The sequence below is a fragment of the Protopterus annectens genome, chromosome 2.part1, assembly GCF_019279795.1.
Source record: "Protopterus annectens isolate FY-2018-M chromosome 2.part1, PAN1.0, whole genome shotgun sequence".
Taxonomy (NCBI): domain Eukaryota; kingdom Metazoa; phylum Chordata; order Ceratodontiformes; family Protopteridae; genus Protopterus; species Protopterus annectens.
In genome coordinates, this window is record NC_056729.1 from 1,380,616,810 (window position 1) to 1,380,637,235 (window position 20,426).

Genomic DNA, 20,426 nt, shown 5'->3' on the forward strand with positions numbered 1-20,426 from the left:
GACAGTTATCAGACGCATCTCATTGAGAATAATGCCCCCTTTGGCATGTACCTGACCAGACACATGTAGCAGCTGCAACACCCACAAAGGTTCCTTACCAGGAGAATCCAGGGTATAAATCCATTGTCCTATATGGATCGCCTTAAAGCCCTAGCTCTACACTTGGTCTTCTACAGGTTACTGAGAGGAGATCTATGCCTGGCTTACAAAGCATCCTTAGATCCAGCTCTGATGGACCTTTTGCACATCTGCAAAATGAACAATATCAGAACCACTAGATCCAAGGATTTAAATTTTGCTTTTGACATAAATAAGACATGCTGACGAGACAGATGTCCCCCCCAGAGAATCCCCATGCTCCAGACCTGGCTCCTCATCCATTAGAAGCACAGTCCATCCCTAACCCTATTCAAGAGTAACCTTGACCAATGGATGGAAAATCAGAAATTCACCCTGGGTCTGGCATCCATGTGTCTGATAGATAGAGGCATATAGTAATGCCTAAACTAACATACCATACCATCCCATAACCTCTAAAAACTTCCTAACATACCCCTGCTAATAAACACCCATTACACATACAGGCACATATTGGATTGGGTTGCATGTCTAGCCTAGTATACACCTATGAACCTATTACTCCTTGCATTAATTTTCACCCTTTCTTCCAGCTTCATGCGTACTTAAGTGCTGAGTTCCTAGACAAAAGGTCTTTGCCAAATAGTACATTTAATAACTGTGCTTTAATATTATGAGAAACTTTGCAACCTTACCCAGGTATTCATGCACATTTCTGTACCTGCAGCAACAGCCCTATAAAAAGCATCCACTCTGTCCTAAGCACATTTCATAGAATGCTTAGTGACCTGTGAAGCAGAGTTTAACGTGTCCAGTAAATTAGAGCTAGTGTCTGAGTTAGGTAAGTACCTCAAGTGTGCTGCATATTAACAAAAGTAGATAGCAAATATTTAGACATGCAAATCTGGCAATTGCTTGCCCTAAAAGCAATGTGGAAGATATGTAGACTTTTTTTCCCAAATCTGTCAAATGTGTAGTTAGCTCTGTCATTTGGGACAGGTTTAGTAGCAGAAAAGACCTCCAAACTTCTATCCCAGTTCAAAGAAATAATAGAGGGTTTGCCACAGGATTTTACTGAATAATGCCTGTGTGTGTGTGTGTGTGTGTGTGTGTGTGTGTGTGTGTGTGTGTGTGTGTATGTGTGTGGTTTCAAAGGGGCAGGGGGGGGGGTTGGACATTTGGGGAGAGAGAGGCAGAAGCAAAGCCATCCACTAAAGCTTCTAACACAGGTGGTACGGCCACTGGTTTTGGGGAATCTATGCTTAGTAACTCATAATATCTCTTTTGAGAATCTGACACCTCTTTGACTTCCCACTTAAAATATTCTTTCATTTTTTAATTGCATCCCCAAATGATATTTCCTAATTGCAGAGTCTGATTCAGAAAGACCTTGGGAGAAAAACTGAGAGGCATAGTCCAGACCCTCAAAATCAGATTCAAAAAGATCACCTTCTGAGGAAGAGGGGGGGTCGCCTTTCTCTTAACAGGGGCTGAAGGTGGAAAAGATGGCTGGAGAGACTGGTTTGCCTTAAACAAGCCTTGTGCAAAATTATAGCAGTTTTCTTCGGAAGCCTTCTGTACAGACGGAGTGGTAGAAGGGGACAATTTTTTTTATTGTTCTCTCACTTATAATTTTAGGAATGGAATCTATAGGCCACATCTCCATAAGTGACCATGCAACGTCTTCCCACACCAGGTACTTTGTGAATGCGTTCCTTGCCCTTACAGAAAATTATTTATTTTCCCTTCTTGGCAAGTTCTGCCTGATGTATGGTCTGAAATGGCATTCTACATTGTCTGGCCTTGGCAGACTCCAGAGGAGTCATGTCAGACAGACCATGAGAGCAAGACTGATGGTCCAAGGGCTATGAAGGCACCTGACTAGAGTTATCAGACCCAGATGCAGAAAACGGGGATATCTGAGATTTCTCAAAAACCTTTTTTGAAGTGGGAGGTTGGCATAATGGTTAAGGTGTTGACCTTACAGATACAAGGTGCAAGGTTTGATTCTCACATGGGATAACTGGCTAGGCTTAAAATGGCCCAGAAGGGCAGTTAGCCTACTACTAATCTATGGCCCTACAGTCTATCTATGAACCTATGAAAATTTCTTCTTAATCCTCTGTGACGGAGGCTTGCTGAAGGGGAGTCTGCTGCCATGGTTGCTCATGCCAAATCTAGGAGGTGCATATTCTCAACAAAGATCTTTATAGAATTCAATCTATTCCTTACAGTTTAAGTACAAAGGACAGGCAAATCTGACAAGACATTTTATCATGCTGTTCCCTAAAACAAAAACCTTAAGAACTATGGGCATCCTTATAAGGAATCTGTCTACCGGAAGAACATTTACCTTTCCAGATAGACATAAGAAATTTTTAATATAACTCTTCTTTAGACAAAGGAAGTTTCTCCAGCTAAGATGCTTATCTGCCCAAAACTGTAGCTGAAGCCAACGGCTAATATTCATGTTGCTAAGCTAACAAGTTTTCATAAGTGTAAGTACAGCAAGATCGATCTCATTTTTTGTGCACACGTATACCCCTTTTATACCAGCATGTAATCTCTTGCTAAGAGCAGATGTACAGTATGTGAAGAAGGACCTCAAAGCTTTCTAGACTGGCTGGATGTCCTACATCCTTAGCAGTGTATGTCCAATATGGTTATGGTTCCTGCAACAGTGATCTAATAAAGAACATCAGAGGTATGCACTGATGAGGCAGAGGATCCTTCATATGTCATCAGATGGATCCTGTAACTACGACCATTAGTTCAATATATACCTTTGTCCACAGGAGTAAGCATACCACACACAGCTCCTGACTGTGTTCATACATGACGGAGTTTAACTAGGTCTTGTAGACATCTCTATTCACTCTGAAGTGATTGGTATGTAATTGGCTGTCTATATCATTTCCATTGGAGCAGGTGGCACTGGTTTGCAACACAATTAGCACTGACTCCGACAGAGGCTACCAACACATGCTGCTATGTCTAATATGGCTCCTGTTCTGTACTACATAAATTATGGCTTTCAAACTAGTTGAGCATGACTGTACAGAGTTGCCATTTTATTGTTCTCAGAAACATTCTAACATCTTGGTCTCCTGCATGTGCATACTTTATACTACTCACTTGCATGGGATTATGTATTTACGTATTATTATGTACTCATCTGTACATGGTGCATTACCACACAATTATGAGCATTGCCCTTTCACAAAAATATCATGGATCACCTATACCCTGTGGATGGCTGCTAAAGGTACCATTCTGCACTGCATATTGCACAACACATCTTTCAATCCCAACAAAAATTCATAGTACTTTTTTTGAAGACCTTGTAATTAAGATTTTAAGTGGGTGCATTTGTACAATAACAGGCTCTTTCAACTGCATTACTAGTGTGCAAGTAAAAAAAAGATATACAGAAAAGCATACCACTGCCTGAACTCTTTATAAAAGTCAATGCCAAATGGAAGATACAACTCTTTAAATGCCAAGCAAACGCTTCTGAATTAATTTTACCTCATATTCTCTAAGTAGCACCAAAGAGCTTCCTGAAACCAGTCTCGCATATAAAATTAGACTTTCTGTCAGAGTGCTACTTTTTAAATTATAACCATAAGCATAGATGCCAAACAGCCCTCAGCTTTAAGTCTCATGCCATACCAGACTCCAAAATCACAGCCATTTCAGCCGGCACACTGCGCTGTTCCCCAGTTTGGCTCTTCCTCAAATCAAAGTTGAGGAGCAAACACTTTTACATTGAAAATGTAGCAAGCTGATTGCTACAAATGTAACAAGCAGTAGCAAGCAGCTAAGTACAGTTAAATCAGCACAAACTACCTACAATGGGAATTTCAGTGCTTCAGCCATGTCCAAAAATAAAGGAATAGCTTTCTGTATGAAGTCACAATGTCTTTGTATCTTCATAAAGCAATGCCAGTGCTGAGCTCCCACGCTATCAGCACCTGACTATCTCTCCCATGACAGCATGCACCTGGGACAGCCACCCCTTTCACTACACCCCATAAATGACTTTACCACACACTCAGACCTGCAGTTTTTCCAGAACAGCAAATGTTGACATACTAATAACTGCTTACTTTTACTTCATTCAGTTTACAAACTAACAAAAGAAAGTACAGTTGTGTACATTTACCATAAATGTAGATGTTCGAGTGTATTCACTGTTGCAGTCATCACATTTGGGTTATCCTGCCAGGGTAGCCCTCAGTCGGCCCGAATACCAGAGGCTTAGTATTTCTGCGTCAGTTGCTGTCACTCCAGGACTGATGTAAGGTCATCAGTGGTATAAAACCAGGCAGCCAATGACAGTACATCAGTTTTTCTTGCCCTAATGGTCAGGAGCCCCCAAACAGGGAGCTAGGTTATGGTGGAAGAACACCACTAGTAGAAAGTAAATACCAAAAATTCCCTGTAAGGAGAGAGGAAGAGAGAGAGAGAGAGAAGGGGGGGGGGTGGAGGGAGGGAATAAGGACTGCAGCAGTGAATACACTTGAACATCTACATTTATGGTAAGTGAACACAACTGTACTATGTTCTTCATGTTTCACTGTTGCAGTCATCACATTTGGGTTGATTCACAAAGCTGAAGAAAAGGGTGGGGGCTGGCTAGGATGCTCTGCAAGACTGCAGTGGCAAAGCCTGCCTTTGGAAAAGATAGGCAGGTAGTCATGCTTGGTGAAGGTATGAACAGATGTTCATGTTGCAGCCTCCAGGATGTCCCTGGTGGGGACCCCTCTGAGAAAAGAGGTGGCGTTTGCCCTGGTGGAATGTGTCCTGACCCCCTTTGGGGCGGTTTCCCATGCTGTTTGCAGCAGAAATGGATGCAGTGTGCTATCCATTTGGAGATTGTTTGCTTGGAAATGGCCTTGCCCTCTGCCCCTGCTGTGAAGTTGACAAGCAATTGATCATTTTTTTCTAAAAGATTTAGTCCTGTCCAGATAGAATCTGAGCTGTCTATGCACATCTAGAGAGTGCAGAATCCTTCCCCCCTTGTTTTGTGGGTTAGGGAAAAAGGTGGGCAAATGAATGACTGGTTGAGAGCCACACTGGACACCACTTTAGGCATGAAGGATGGGTTAGTCCTGAGGGAGACCCTGTCAGCATGGAAAATGATGAAGGGCTCTACAGTCATGAGTGCTTGTAGCTCTGATACTCTTCCAGCTGAAGTGATGTCCAGGAGCAAAGGCTGTCTTCCAAGAGAGGAATTTTAACTCTACTGAAACTGCAAGTTCAAAGGGGGGTAGGGTGAGCTTTTCCAATACAAAGTTAAGGTCCCAAGCTGGGGGAGGAGCTCTTCTGGGTAGCCTTAAGTTGTTAACCCCCCTCAGGAACTGTGTTATGACAGGGTGTGAGAAGAGAGGTGGCTCTGTGTTGTAATGAGCAGAGATGGCAGAGGGATGAATTTTAATGGAAGAGAAGGATAGACCCCTGTGTAGTAGGTCTGCTAGGTAGTCCAGGATGAGTGGTAGGGAGGACTGTGCCATTCTGGGTCCCTTAGCCTGTAGCCCGGTGCAAAACCTTTTCCACTTGTCAGCATAGGATTTTCTAGTGCTGGGGCATCTGGCATCATGTTTAACATCTAGTACTTATTTACTTAGGCTGGCAACTAGAGGGGAGGTCAGGGGATAAGCCAGGCTGCCAGGTTGAGGGTCTGCAATTGGGGATACATGAATTCTTCATTGCTCCGGGTCAGGAGTGTTGGGATCTGAGGAAGGTGCCATGGTGGCAGGGGTGACAGGCTGCGCAGCAGTGGGTACCAGTGCTGGCATGGCCAGTATGGGGCAATCAGGATTGCCCTCGGTTTTTCCTCTCTTAGTTTGAGCATCACCCTTGAAATAAGTGGTAGAGGGGGGAATGCATAGACTGAGAGGTTTACTCACCGGAAGGACAGAGCATCCACTTTCCAGGCCTTGCTGTGAGGTTCCCTGGTGCAGAATTTGCTGAGCTGATGACTGGAGTGGGAGGCAAAAAGATCGACCTTCGGGGTGCCCCATTTTTGGGTCCACAAGGGTGAAGGGTCTGTGGTCTAGCTGCCACTCATGTGGGTTGAGCAGGTTTCTGCTTAAGTTGTCTGCCAGAGAGTTTAGGGAGCCTGGCAGGAATTGTGCTAGCTGGTATAACTGCATGGCTGAGGCTGTGTGCCAAAGGGCTATAGTGAGCCTGCAGAAGGGATAAGAGTGAGTCCCTCCCCTGCTTGTTGATATACCACATCACTGTGGTGTTGCCTGTTTTGATCAGTAGAGGCCCCAGGGAGAGTAGGGGTTTGAAAGATGTCAGGGCATGCTGAACAGCTAGCATCTCTTTTTGGTTGATATGCAGATGTATTTGATTTGGGCTCCAATGGCCCTGAATGCACTTGCCGCCCAGGTGTGCACCCCAGGCATAGTCTGAGACACCTGTTGTGATGGTCTGAGCGGCATGGAGTTGTGAGAGGGGAAGTCCCCTTGTGGTTGCAAGCTGCTGCCCACCAAATACAATCTTTCCTTAAACAAGGTATCATTGGAATGATAGTTTCCAAGTCTTGAGAGTGTTGACACAAAAGGCTTTTTAGGTACCATTGTAGTTTCCTCATATGCAGTTTGGCATACGGAATGAGTAGAATGCAGGAGGCCATGAACCCTAGAGCTTGCAGGATTTTCCTAGCGGATAACTGGGTTCTGGTGGCTAGTTGAGACAAGTAGCCTGTCGGGTAGGCTTGTTTTTCTGGAGTAAGGAATGCCATCTGGGATGCTGTGTCCAGGCTTGCTCCCAGGAATACAATTTTTTGCGTGGGGACTAGTTTTGATTTCTTTTCGTTGACAGTATAGCCCAGGGAGGTCAGTAGATCATTTACAAAGGTCACTTGCTGTAACAGCTTTTCCTGACTGTCTGCCTGAATCAGGTAATCGTCTAAGTAGGGGCAAATATGAATATTTCTTTGTCTACAAAAAGCAATGGCTAGGGACAGGCATTTTGTGAAAACTCTGGGAGCAGTGGATAAGCCAAAGGGAAGAGCAGAGAACTAAAGGTGCATAGATCCTGCCCTGAAAGGTAGATATTTCCTGCAAGATTCCCTAATTGGGATGTGTAGGCAGGCCTCTTTTAGGTCTAGGGTGGCCAACCAAGCATCCTTGGAAAGCAAAGGAAGAAGCTACTGGAGGGTGAGCATTTTGAAATTTGTTATCACCAGAAAGGTGTTTAGAATGGACAGATCTAGGATTGGGTGCCAGATGCCCTCTTTTCTTGGTACCAGGAAGGGTCTGGAATAGAAACCTTGGCCTATGTGGTCTGCAGGAACATGCTGTACTGCCCTCATGGAGAGCAGGGAAAGGACTTGCTTTTTTGGCCTCTGCCCACTGGTTTGGAGGGAGATCTGGAAACTCTTTTGGGGTTGGCAGAGTGTGGAAATGAAATTTCTATCCCTGGGACACTATGTCGAGGACTCAAAGGTCGCTGGTAATAGAGGCCCAGTTGCTTGCATGGAAGGAGAGTTTTCCTCCTAGGGGTACAAGCAGGTGGGCAGCGGTAAGGGGTGGAGGTGTAAAGTCATTGTGAGTTCTTACCATAAGGGGGTGGCTTAGCACTCCCTGTTTTTGAAGAGGAGGAACTCCATTGCTTAGATCTCTGCATTCCCTGTGGTTGCTGTCAGGGGGGGCTACTTCCCTAGGGGTCTGGGCTGAGCTGGCCTGGAGGGGGAAGGAAAAGACCAGTGCTTGGAGGGGCAATGCCTACTGAACCTCGGAGGCTGGACTTGTAAGAAGTCTTTGACTGTCTGCATAGATTTTAGCTTTTTCATCCATCCTTTTTAAGACCTCTTCTGCCTTGGTGCCAAACAAATTGTCTTTGTTCAATGATGCATCCAATAATTTTGATTTAACATGGTCTGATAAGGTCTGTTCCTTAAGCCAAACATGACTTCTGAGGACAGAACCAGTGACTGCTGCCCTGCAAGATGCTTCTAGGGCATCAAAGCCACATTGCAAGGTGTGCTTATTAACTTGACTTGCAGAATGCATAAGCTCTTGCAATTCTTTATTTTCTGCATAAGCAGGAAAGGAAGATATTTTTTGTTTGAGGTGTCCATGGTATGCTGCTGATATTTCAGCATGTGGAACTGACAATTTAATGCTCTGAAAAGCAAGAGTAGCAGAGTAGCAGAGGTGTATACTGTTTTACCCCATCTGTCTAAAGCTCGGGAACCCCTGTCAGAGGAGGTGGGATTCTTAGTTGAGGTTGCTTTATTCCTTTAGGTCCTTGAGCGAGGGCAGTAGGAATTTTGAAAAGGAATTTGTGAGAGTCAGGGACTCTGTAGTACCTGTCAGGTTTCCTGGGAGCAGGAGGAAGGGTGTCAGGAGTCAAACTAGTCTCCATAAAAACATCATCCACAACATCCAGAACAGGAGGAATGGCCAAAGGATTGTGCTGTGGTAAATCTAAGAATTCCGAGTCTCTTTTTTGACTGAGGACAGTCCTGACATTCCCATTGGAAATTCTCCCTTAAAGTATGAAGGGCGTCACCAAATGAAAAATCCTCGGGTGGAGAGACAGAAGGAATGAATTCCTCTGCGTCAGAATCCTCATAAGCATATATGGATTGCATGTCTTCATATTCAGAAGTATCAGAGTCATCGGACTCCTGTTCAGATAAAACAACTGGGCACAAGTCTCTTTCTTTTGGAAGGGGTAGCCTGGCTTCCACTAATAAGCATAAGGTCTTCCGCCATTTTAAGCATTTGAGATTGAGGCAAGGAAGCAGGTGCCTGAGCCTGGGTCATCGTTTTTTTGGGCGTAGTTCGTACCCTGGACCTTAAAAACTCGGTAGTTTTAGAAAGAACTGAAGACGTGAATTAAGTCATCAGTTTGTGTCGAGTATCAGTAATGCTAAGAACTTCCTCGGAAGTTTATTCCATTAACTCTTGATCATTTTTTACCATTACCAGCAAAGCAGAATGTACAAAGACAACAGCAGCGCTCAATGAGCCGAGGAAGAAGGAAAAGGAAGTTCTGAGGAGAGAAAACAACCCCGAACAAGAGACAGAGGCAGTAAATGAACTTGTAATTAATTTGTCAGACTATAGTCTAACTGAAGCTGATAAAGCTGTGTTAAAACAGTGGTCTGACTTTTATACTCTCAGCATGTACTGAAGTAAGTGAACTGCTGACTGATTTAAGAGTATCTGGTAGAAATGTGGCGCTTAAATTGTTTTTTTAAAAATGATGACAGACAGAACAGTATTAGGTTTTATAAAAGAAGTTCTTTTATACCTGCCATGCCCAATCATGTAGAATCTTTTATTAGAGCTTGTGAAAATGAAATTTATAATAATTTTTATACTAACAGTAGAGGCTCTTTTCATAACCTTACACAAGATGAGAGACATGCTTTACAATCTCTGCAAAATAATCAAGCCCTGAGTAGAATACCTGCAGACAAAGGAGGGGCTGTTGTTGTTTTGAATAGGAATGATTATACTCAATCTATGAAGGAAATGATGAGTGTAATGGATACATATGTCCCAATAACACATGTTCAGCACTTGAAAATTGTTAAAAATATTAATGAATGTTTATATGATTTGTTAACATGCAGACAGATGAGCAGTTATACAGGTTTTTCACAGCTGATTATCCAAGGATACCATACATCAAAGGATTGCAAAAAATGCATAAATGCTTGGACAAACCACCTTTAAGACCAATTGTAGATGGAGGAGGCTGGGCTACAGAGCCCTTCTCAATATATGTGGAGAGTAAATTAGGACCTTTAGTTAGGCAGATTCTCAGTATTTTGAAAGACATGTCCCATTTTTTGAAAGATCTGAGGGGAATTAATGAGGCATCAGGGTTAAGTAGCTGTTATATGGTTACCCTTGATGTACAAAGCCTGTTCTTGCATACCCAATGAGTATGGTGTTGGGGCAATAAGAAGTGAACTGAAAGAAATAGGTAATAGCGATACTGATGAAATTATTTTGATTTGCACATTATTAGATTTAATATTACGTAATAATATATTTGTATATGACTTATTTTAAAGCTGTCTCGCTATGTTAAACCCATTTAACATAGCGAAACAGTAAAAAGCAATGGAGATCTTGCTTTCTCCGTTGCTTTTGGCCACAGCTCTGATGTACTGCGTAGGCATGCGCAGTACATCAGAACTCATGATACCAGACAGCTGCGGAAGGGCAGCAAAAAGGCATTATACAATGCCATTATTTAAGAAAAGTAATTATTTCTTTTCTTAAATAATGTCATAGTATAATAGCAATAACCCACTTCTGGGTGTGGGTAATGCGGGATTTACCCACGGTTAAACCACGCCAACCGTGGGTAAATCCCGCATTACCCACACCCAGGCGTGGGTTATTGCTATATTAATCAGGGCTAGCAGTATATGTAATGTGCAAACTGACAAAGAGAAAGAAGTTAATTATTTAGAGCAACTATTTATGGATAGGGGGTATGATAAAACTGTGTTTCAAACTGTAAAGACTGAAACTATTGCGAATGGTGAAGGAATTTATTCCACCAATGCAAAGTCAGCAATGAATTCAATTGTAAAAAGGAATTTTAAGCATAGTGATAAAGTACGTTTTATTACTAAGTATGCTAGTGATACTAACAACATCTGTGATGTAATTAAGAACAACTGGCATTTCCTAATAACCGATAAGGAAACAGAAAATGTTATAGGTAGAGTGCCCAGTTTTGCGTATAAGAACAAGAGCAACTTAAAACAGTTACTTTGTAACGATCGGCAAGAGAACAGTGTCCTCATTGAAGCTTGGAACATCCTTGCAAGAAATGTAAAATGTGTCAATATGTTTCTTCTCCACAAAAGTTTAAACATCATAGTTTGACTTTTGTATTTCAGCCCAGATTTTAAGCTACTTGTAAAACAACTGGCATAATATATATGGCAGAGTGCACTGAATGTATATGTTTCTATATAGGGAAAACACAGAAATGGCTTAGAGATAGAATCTATCAGCATATGTATGATGTAAAAATAATAACAAACTAAATGCTTTAGCTAAGCATATAATGGAATTCCCTTCACACAAGTTTAGGTTTAGAGTCCTACAAATTGTCAATAATGACAAGAGAGGGGGTAATTTCAACAACTAAATTGAAAGAATTGAATTAAAGTGGATATTAAAGATGCAAGTGCACATATACCCTGGGTCGAACAATTATGTCTGCATTAAACCTGAGCTAGAAGCTCGCTCATTTAAATAAGATGTAACATTTGTTAAAGACTTAACTGATGTATTTTAAGGGCTGGATTTATCTTAAAGACTATTTAATTGATTAATTGATGGTGCTTTTGATTATAAAATGTTTAGGGATTTTACTGTTTTACTGAAGACTTGAGAAAGTGTGGCTTGTTTTACGTGAAAGTGCTTGTGTAAATAAACCTGTTTTAAGCCGTGGTGATCATCTGAATTTTTTGCTTCATCGATTTTCATTTGTGGATGATCTTTGGACTGTTGCTGGCAATTTGTGTTTGTAGTTTTAGAAAGAACTGAAGAAGCGAAAGAAGTCGTCAGTTTGTCTCGGGTATCGGTAGAGTGAAGTACTTCCTAAGAAGCCAGTGCCTGCTCAGCAGCTCTGGACCCATCCAAGGTAGAGACATCTGCAGGATCCTCAGTCGAAGAAGAGTCTAGCGGCACACAGGACTCTGAAAGGGTCTCGGTAGCGGACTGCAAATCCACAGAAGTGGGCATCAGGGGCTGCAAAAGCACCTCAATGAGGACCGGAGAACTGATGGCTAGCTTAACGGAAGCATCGTCGGCAGTTCTGGACCTGTGCGGTCTGTCTCTGTCTTTATCCTTACATTTTTTCAGAAGATTGGTAGTCGGATGGCTAACCAAAGCCATATCGGAATTCGAGGAGTGAGAGCAAAAATATCTAGCTATGATAAGGGCCCAACGATGTATAGTTCTGGCGTTGAACAAAGCACAAAAGCGACAGCACATCGTGGTCTGGGCCTAAACAGGTGACGCAGTAAGAATGGAAGTCTCAGTGTGGTATTTGCTTTCCACAGGCAAGACAATTGTTAACTTTTTCTGATATCAGTTAGACCAAGGAAAAAGGATCCCCAACAGGATACTTATCTTTAGAAGACTTCAACTTCAATTCGGAAATGAAACGTCAGGTAGCGGCCGACCGGCACTCGTGCAAACTGCTTCTGCTTCGGGCTCCTCGGCAAGAAAGACTGATGTAATGGCGTCGGCTGCCTGATTTTATACCACTGACAACCTGACATAAGTCCTGGAGCGACAGCAAGCGACACAGAAATACTTAGCCTCTGGTAGTCGGGCCAACTGAGGGCTACCACTGGCAGGATAACCCAAATGTGATGACTGCAACAGTGAAACATGAAGAACATCTTGATATAATTAAAATAAAGGATTCTTTAATGAAAGCATCAAATTCATTAATTCTCCAGACAATCCTCTTAATCTGGTTAAGGGTTACAGAGAAACCAGAACCTATCCTGGCACTTACTGGTAAAAGTCAGAGAAACTAATCCTAAGTAGTATACAAATGCACACACATGACCCACAGACACAAGAACACACATACGCACAAACAAACAAGCTCACAGTGCAGCAATCACAGCTATGAGCAATTTCAAGTCATTTTGAAAAAAAAAAACAAATGAGTTCAGAACTACCTATAAAATTATGCCTCTACAGTAAAACAGAAAAGAAAGCCATCTTGGATTACTGCAAATGACTTATTGTTCTATGGATGAAAAAAAGTTCAGCCACATCACCTGCAGAGAACATAACTTCTTCAGCAAGTTGAACAGCAGATTTCTTCTTTTTGTACTGTGGTATGACAGGCCCCATATTCTCCATAAACCAAAACTCGGGCATTATCCAAGGCAATCCCAACTGCTGCTCATGAATGAGGCGATCAACTTCAAACGCTTTCTGAGCTAACTGTTTTATTTCTTCTTCATTCATGATCCATATTTCATAGAACTTCCTAGTATCAACAACAGCAAAATGCCTATAGTAGCAAGCAAAACCATTAATATTACAAAGTGTTTTGGAGCAGACAAACAATTCTAAAACTGCAAGTGCAGTACTTAAATAAAAGCACAATAGAATGGTAAACACTTTGCCTATATGTTTTAACAGTTTGCAGCCTACTTTTCATTTCTTTCTAGTCCCTTACCAGAGTTGTTGTTTAAAAGAAAACTTTCATTGCATTTTTTTGTTTACTTGTTTATTTTTGGTACTTTGTTCAAACAGCCATTACGTCGCAGACACATAGCTACGAGCTATTACTAACTGAGATAAAACATATTCAGCCTAAATTTCCAACATGTCCTAGCAAATTCTTACTCAAACCTTCCACTCCCATTTGGAAGCAGCATCTCCACAAAAAGTGCATAAGCACCACTGTGCTCATTTCTAGTAAAAAGGGTTCACTGGTGGTATCATAAAAAGGAACAAAATAAAAAATGAAACCAGGGATACTAAAGTGGAAATAATAAATTCTGAAGACCATATGAAAGAAACTGCTAATCATGCATGAACTCTGCTGAATGTGAAGGATAATAGTTATATACAAGTTACAATATGACGTATGAAGACCTTACTAAAATATTAAACTGATTAATTACATACCCAGTGATTTAGAAAGATCATCACTGCACATATAAATTATCTACTGCAGGGAGGTCCATTTTATGTGACCAATACAAAATGCAGTTCATCGACAGCTATGGCTACAATGAGAAAGACCTTATTACTGGCTCATTAGCATATCTCTGAATAACACTTTTCAAACACTAGCACTATCAGACCTGCTGGTGTTAGTGTTTTTCCTGGTGGCTGAAGCATTGTGTTGGCAAAAGCAACCTCCAATATGCAAACCTACACCATTCAGACAACACACACACACATGAATAAATAAGCCCTTCCCCACAGATGATCACACCAAAGGGTCAAGGGTACCCTTACCTATTTATCCACAAATGCTCCAACATAGGTGCGGGTGCGCGCACACACACACACACACACACACACACACACACACACACACACACACACACACACACACACATCCAGCATCATTAATGCCCCTACAGACATTAGCACACAGATGCACACACCCCTCACCCCCACGTCTTCACTCAACTTACCTGTGACACTACTGCTTCCACAGGAGTGAGTGTATGAATGACTGATGTTTCTTTGACAGCAATTCACTTTATCATCTGTCAATGGAAATTTATACGGGCAAGCAATTTTTTCAATCACGAAGTAGCACAAATCGGGTGCAACTGGCAATTCTACAACAGAGTATATGCTATAGCCTTAGCCATTTCCCTGGATTGCTGCATTAACATTCAGCTCTGCCAGTGGGACAACACTCCATGTTGAGGCTCCCACTAGCAGGAAAGCTCAGCAGTAGGGCAATCAAAGATTACCTGCAAGTGGGAAGAGGCTATTTTAAGGCTTCTCACTCAAAGTAAGCCTTTCTGAATCCTACATATAATTTGCAAAAAAAAATTACCAAAATTTATGAACTGGTAACCATTTCCTAACTGGATTCATATGTCACGCATGGCAGTAGAACTTTTTATTAAGATGATATTAATGCAGCTTTCAAATTCTGAACTGATAAAAATAAATTAATCTTTTTATTTCAGGTATCTTTTTTATTTTTATTAATATCCTACTTCAAGTAAGCTTGATAATAAAGCTACAATTAGCAGAAATCAGGTGCATAAAGGTACAGACTATATGTATGCTAATCATATTCTTAAATCAACTGTCTTAAAAGTCTTTCAAAACATGCAGAAATAATTTTACAAACAATAAGATACATCACTGCAGACTAATTTATTTATTTGTTAGTTTGTATGTTTAAGATGGTAGTGCACTGATCACAACTGACCATTTTCAGACTTAGCCTTGGAGAGTACATCACAATGAATAGATAGTTAATAAAAATAAATAAAATAATACAATTTTTGAAGACAAAAAATAATAGGGTTAACATTACTACATAAAGAAATAGCAGAAATGAGCAACGGAGCACAGTCCCAAGTAAGCTGTTTTTTTAAAACAATAATGTTAGCAAAAAACACGCTTTCGGCGAGCCCAGTGTCTCACCTTCATCAGACAAAAATACAAGCAACTAACTAGCATTTTTATATAAAATAGTTTCAATTAAGTAATCAACAATCAATCAGCTTTAATTTAATCAGTGCTGCATATCAAATGTAAAACATAATGAACCAAATTTTTAAATGTTAAAAAACTTATAAGGTAACTTATATCAAAGTTAAAAAACTTATAAAACCATAATAATCTTCATGATTACACATTATGTATGTGTGTATAAAATACACTCTAATTAATGAACTAATTTAATTTTAAAAATCTTTATATATTAACATTTTTATATTAAAGTAATACTAGATGCAAAGTTATCTTAAATGCTTAGCTACATAGCCCATAAAACAAACAGCATTCATCCATTTAATTAATGTACCTAGTTCATTTAAAACAAAGGGCAGAATATTTTTTTTATTATTTTTATGTATGTATGACAGTTTCTGCAAACTAACACCATTTATCAACACTATATGTCTACCTTTTTGTAGACAAAAGTTTAAGAACACAGGCAATGGATACATACTCATTTAAACCTGGATGCGTATATGCACATGTGCGTATCTGCCAAACCAATTCATTTGTTTCTAAATGAATCTGCCAAGGGCCACCCTTATTATCCACCAAAATTTTCCCCAAAACAGTGAAGTTAAAAAAGTGATCAGGGCAAGCATTATCTAGCATTAATTATTTGGATATTCTGATCATTAAAGATGAGATAAATTCAAGATACAAGAGCCTTATCTATCGAAAGCCCACTTACTCTAATGCTTTCCTGCATTTCACTAGTTGCCATCCTAGTTATCAAAAGAAAGCAGCAGTGAAAGGCCAGATGGTAAGAGCGGCCAGAATGGTTTCTGAATTTGAAGATTTTTTGTTAGAATGTGAACATTTGAGTCAAATGTTTGTAAATAGAGGTTATCCGGCTTCACTGTTGTTTGATATTAGAACAGAAGTAATAAACAAAAGAAGATCAGGTTTTTATAAACCAATTCTTTCTTCTGAAGTTACTATTTCTGAAACTGCTCCTACCAACGTATTTAGATCAGCAGCTGACACCACAAATCAGCCTCCTTCTGGAATTAGATTTTTTTGCACCTTTTCAGTGGATCATTTTGAGATCAGGAAGGTGCTCAATAAATATTGGGCTTTGATTATGGATGACAACTATTTGTCCCACAAGTTAGGTGAAGCTCCTAAATTAACTTTCAGAAGAGGGCGCAATTTAAAATCTTTGCTTGAGTTTAAATCACAACCTTCAAGTCAACGCACTTCAGGAATGACAAAATGTGAGGCTTGCAATCAATGTAAGCATGTATTAACTGACTCAAAAGTCAAGATTAGGAATGAAGAATATAAAATAATAGGGAAACATAGTTGCGAGACAAATGGTGTGGTTTATTTGGCTCTGTGTCAAAAATGCGCTGCTTGCTATATAGGAAAAACAGAAAGAAAGTTTAAGCAGCGCATTTATGAACACACTTATGCTATTGCTAGGCAAGACTTGAATAATGCCCTTGCAATGCACATTAATGCTTGCCCTGATCACTTTTTTAACTTCACTGTTTTGGGGAAAATTTTGGTGGATAATAAGGGTGGCTCTTGGCAGATTCATTTAGAAATAAATGAATTGGTTTGGCAGATACGCACATGTGCATATACGCATCCAGGTTTAAATGAGTATGTATCCATTGCCTGTGTTCTTAAACTTTTGTCTACAAAAAGGTAGACATATAGTGTTGATAAATGGTGTTAGTTTGCACAAACTGTCATACATACATACAAATAATAAAAAAAATATTCTGCCCTTTGTTTTAAATGAACTAGGTACATTAATTAAATGGATGAATGCTGTTTGTTTTATGGGCTATGTAGCTAAGCATTTAAGATAACTTTGCATCTAGTATTACTTTAATATAAAAATGTTAATATATAAAGATTTTTAAAATTAAATTAGTTCATTAATTAGTGTGTATTTTATACACACATACATAATGTGTAATCATGAAGATTATTATGGTTTTATAAGTTTTTTAACTTTGATATAAGTTACCTTATACATTTTTTAACATTTAAAAATTTGGTTCATTATGTTTTACATTTGATATGCAGCACTGATTAAATTAAAGTTGATTGATTGTTGATTTCTTAATTGAAACTATTTTATATAAAAATGCTAGTTAGTTGCTTGTATTTTTGTCTGATGAAGGTGAGACACTGGGCTCGCCGAAAGCATGTTTTTTTGCTAACATTATTGTTTTAAAATAAACCAGCTTACTTGGGACTGCTCCGTTGCTCATTTCTGCTATTTCTTGGTTTGTGTAGTGATTTGGTTTACGTGGTTTTTGAAGTTTGTGATTACTACATAAAGCAATCATACCTGATTCTTCTGGATTTTTGTTTCCTTCACAGAAAATGTCTCAGCTTCACTTCTGTTCTGCACAGATCTTATGCCCCTCCTTTACTTTCAGTGTAACATAAATAAATGCAGGACAAAAGTATGCACACACGCACGCACACACACACACACACACACACACACACACACACACACACACACACACACACACACACACACACAAAGCAATTTCTTTTTCTCCATCCTTGTCTACATACAAAATTGACTGAATTATTGAATTGGCATATAACGACCCCAGAAGTGAGTTGCCTAAGGAAAACCTAAAGCTTATGTCCATCTATACTGGAGATTTCCAGCAAGATAAAACTAGGTGCTTCTTAGCAATTTAGCAACTGTTTCACAAAATTTTTCTACAAAAGTTCACTGTTACAATGCACATGGGGTGGTATTCTGGGAAAAAAAACAGCAGATAGCATTATGCAAAACAGCAATATTCAGACAGACTGCAATACAGAGACATATGTAACGTAATCACATTACTGGAGAAACAGAGTAGTACGAGTAATATGCAAATGGCTGCAAAATTGAAGGAGAGCCACTGCATATGCAAATTACTAAAATCAAACATGGCAAAGCAATTCAAAAATGCGTAGAATTAGAGTAATGAACTACTGTGATCAGTTATTCTGAACTTTTTTTTGTTTTTTTTACATTTTATTTTTTATTATATTGACATGGATACCACCATTCTTCATCAGAAAAAAACAGAAGGACTAGAACTGGTTTGGGAAATTACTTAATACTCCCTTCCTCTCTTTCCTCTTTTCCAGGAAGGAACACAGGAGAAATGGATTTCTTTAATGTAATAAACCTTACAATCTTATAATGTTGTTTTAAAACATTTCACGTTTATGAAAAGAGTGGAAGTATATTTCTCATTCTACTGAGGGAAGAAAAAAATCAGTATTTTCAAAAATCGCTTGGTTTCAACATTCGAGCAAAAAGTCTTTTGTTAGTTAAATTTGTTAATAATATCAATTTATTAAGGGATGTTGGCAGATCTCCTTTCTTATGTAAAATCCACAAATCATAACTACGTATAACATCTTAGTGGCCACTGAATTATTAATAGAACTTTTTCCCCACCAAGCTGAGATACATGGGCAGTCTTGTCAAACATGTTTCCACATGCCAAATGTTCCACACGAATGCCAGCACACTTTTTTAGAATACAGTCAACCTAGATGATGGGACATAAGTAAGCCCTCGGTAAGATCTTTTGTTGTATAACCTCATCCATGTAAGACTTTAACAACACCTTATACTGTTTCAATATAGATAACAGATTTGAAACATGTGGGGCCTCAAATATTTCCAAATTCCATTTTTTTAAGATCCCCTTCAGTTCCAGTAAATCAGAATGTTGGAAACAAGTTATTCATTGCAGTTAATATTTTTGAGTGTGTGTAGCAAATATTTCTTTATCAATAAAGTACTTTCTTTTACCTTTCTTAACTCAAACTTATAACATCAATTGAAACAGATGAGTGATCTTATAAAAATAAAGGAGGAATACTTATTATTTGCATACAGCAAATTAATTTATCAGATACAAACATACAATCCAATCTTTAACACATTTTGAAGTTGGGAAGAAAAAGGTATAACCATCCAACGTAGAATGTTTTAGTGCCAGTAATCAGTAAGTGCATGTGTTAACAAAAACAATCTTTCAAACGTTTAGCATGCGTTCCATTAGAGATTCGTTTAAAATCAACATTACAATTATGTGGGAAAATACTAAACAAAACATAATACAGAAAATGGAAGCTTTGTTTATGGATATGGACAGCAAGATACAACCAGTGAAAATGTTTTTAGTCCCTTTAGTTTTATATACAGTCAGGGATATTTTTATCAAACAGATATGTTATGGACAATAATTAATAGAATTGATAGAATTTATCTGGGAGAGGAGGAAGGTAAAGATTTATTTATTTACTTTATTTTTATTTTACATTTGTTGACCGGGATAGTCCGATTGGATGCATGTCCATTTTCAGCAGAGGCCCGGGGAGAAAAGCTCCAAGGGTAAGCAGATACAGCATTACATAATACCAGCATTACATATTACAAACAGATTTACAGAGATTACAAGATCAAGAGGAATAAGTTGATCCTTCAAACAGAAAAAGGTGGTTTAGTATTACCTGATATGAAGGGATATTTTAGAGCTACACATTTAAGGCTGCTATGCATAACACAAGCAGAAAGCTACAATTCAAAGTGAAAAAGGATGATGATAAAATGGGGGGAATTCAAGAAACAAGGAGAGAATGTGATTTTAGACGCACATCCTTCAGGAAAATAACAGCCATACATAATACTATATTTCTAAGGAAGCACAAAGTATTGTAAGAATGAAGCCAATATGAAAATGGTGAAATGTGAATTTGGTGATAGGACTGACTGCAATTAGGGGTACAGAGAACAGTCAAGAGGGGGCTGGAGTTTACTGGAGAAAACTGGCAAAGGAACCAAGTTATTATGAGCAAATAACTACAAAGGAACAGGTAAGAGAATGGAAACAGGCCAAGAAACATTTAGACTGCAGGCTAGAGACTGTCTTTCTTAGTAGGGATTTATATCAGAGTATAGGCAAAGAGAAAGGGATAGGAGAATACTAAGTGAAAGACCTGCTCTGGTAGAGTTTTTAGTTGAATCTTGAACAGAACTGGTAGGGCATAATAAATATTGCATGATAGCCATAGGAAACAATCAAAGAAGGTTAGAAAAGACTGGGAAGAGAGATTGAATAAGCAATTCACAACGAA

General features: G+C 39.3%; 1 protein-coding gene across 2 annotated transcripts in view; it reads right to left on the reverse strand.

Moving 5' to 3' along the window:
- Positions 1-20,426, reverse strand: part of DRC1 (dynein regulatory complex subunit 1) — a 2,270,880-nt gene that overhangs the window by 1,131,885 nt on the left and 1,118,569 nt on the right. For both annotated transcript variants that reach the window (XM_044062852.1, XM_044062853.1), the window contains one exon: positions 12,875-13,113. In XM_044062852.1, coding sequence (XP_043918787.1) covers positions 12,875-13,113 — 239 coding nt within the window. The remainder of the gene's footprint in view (positions 1-12,874; positions 13,114-20,426) is intronic.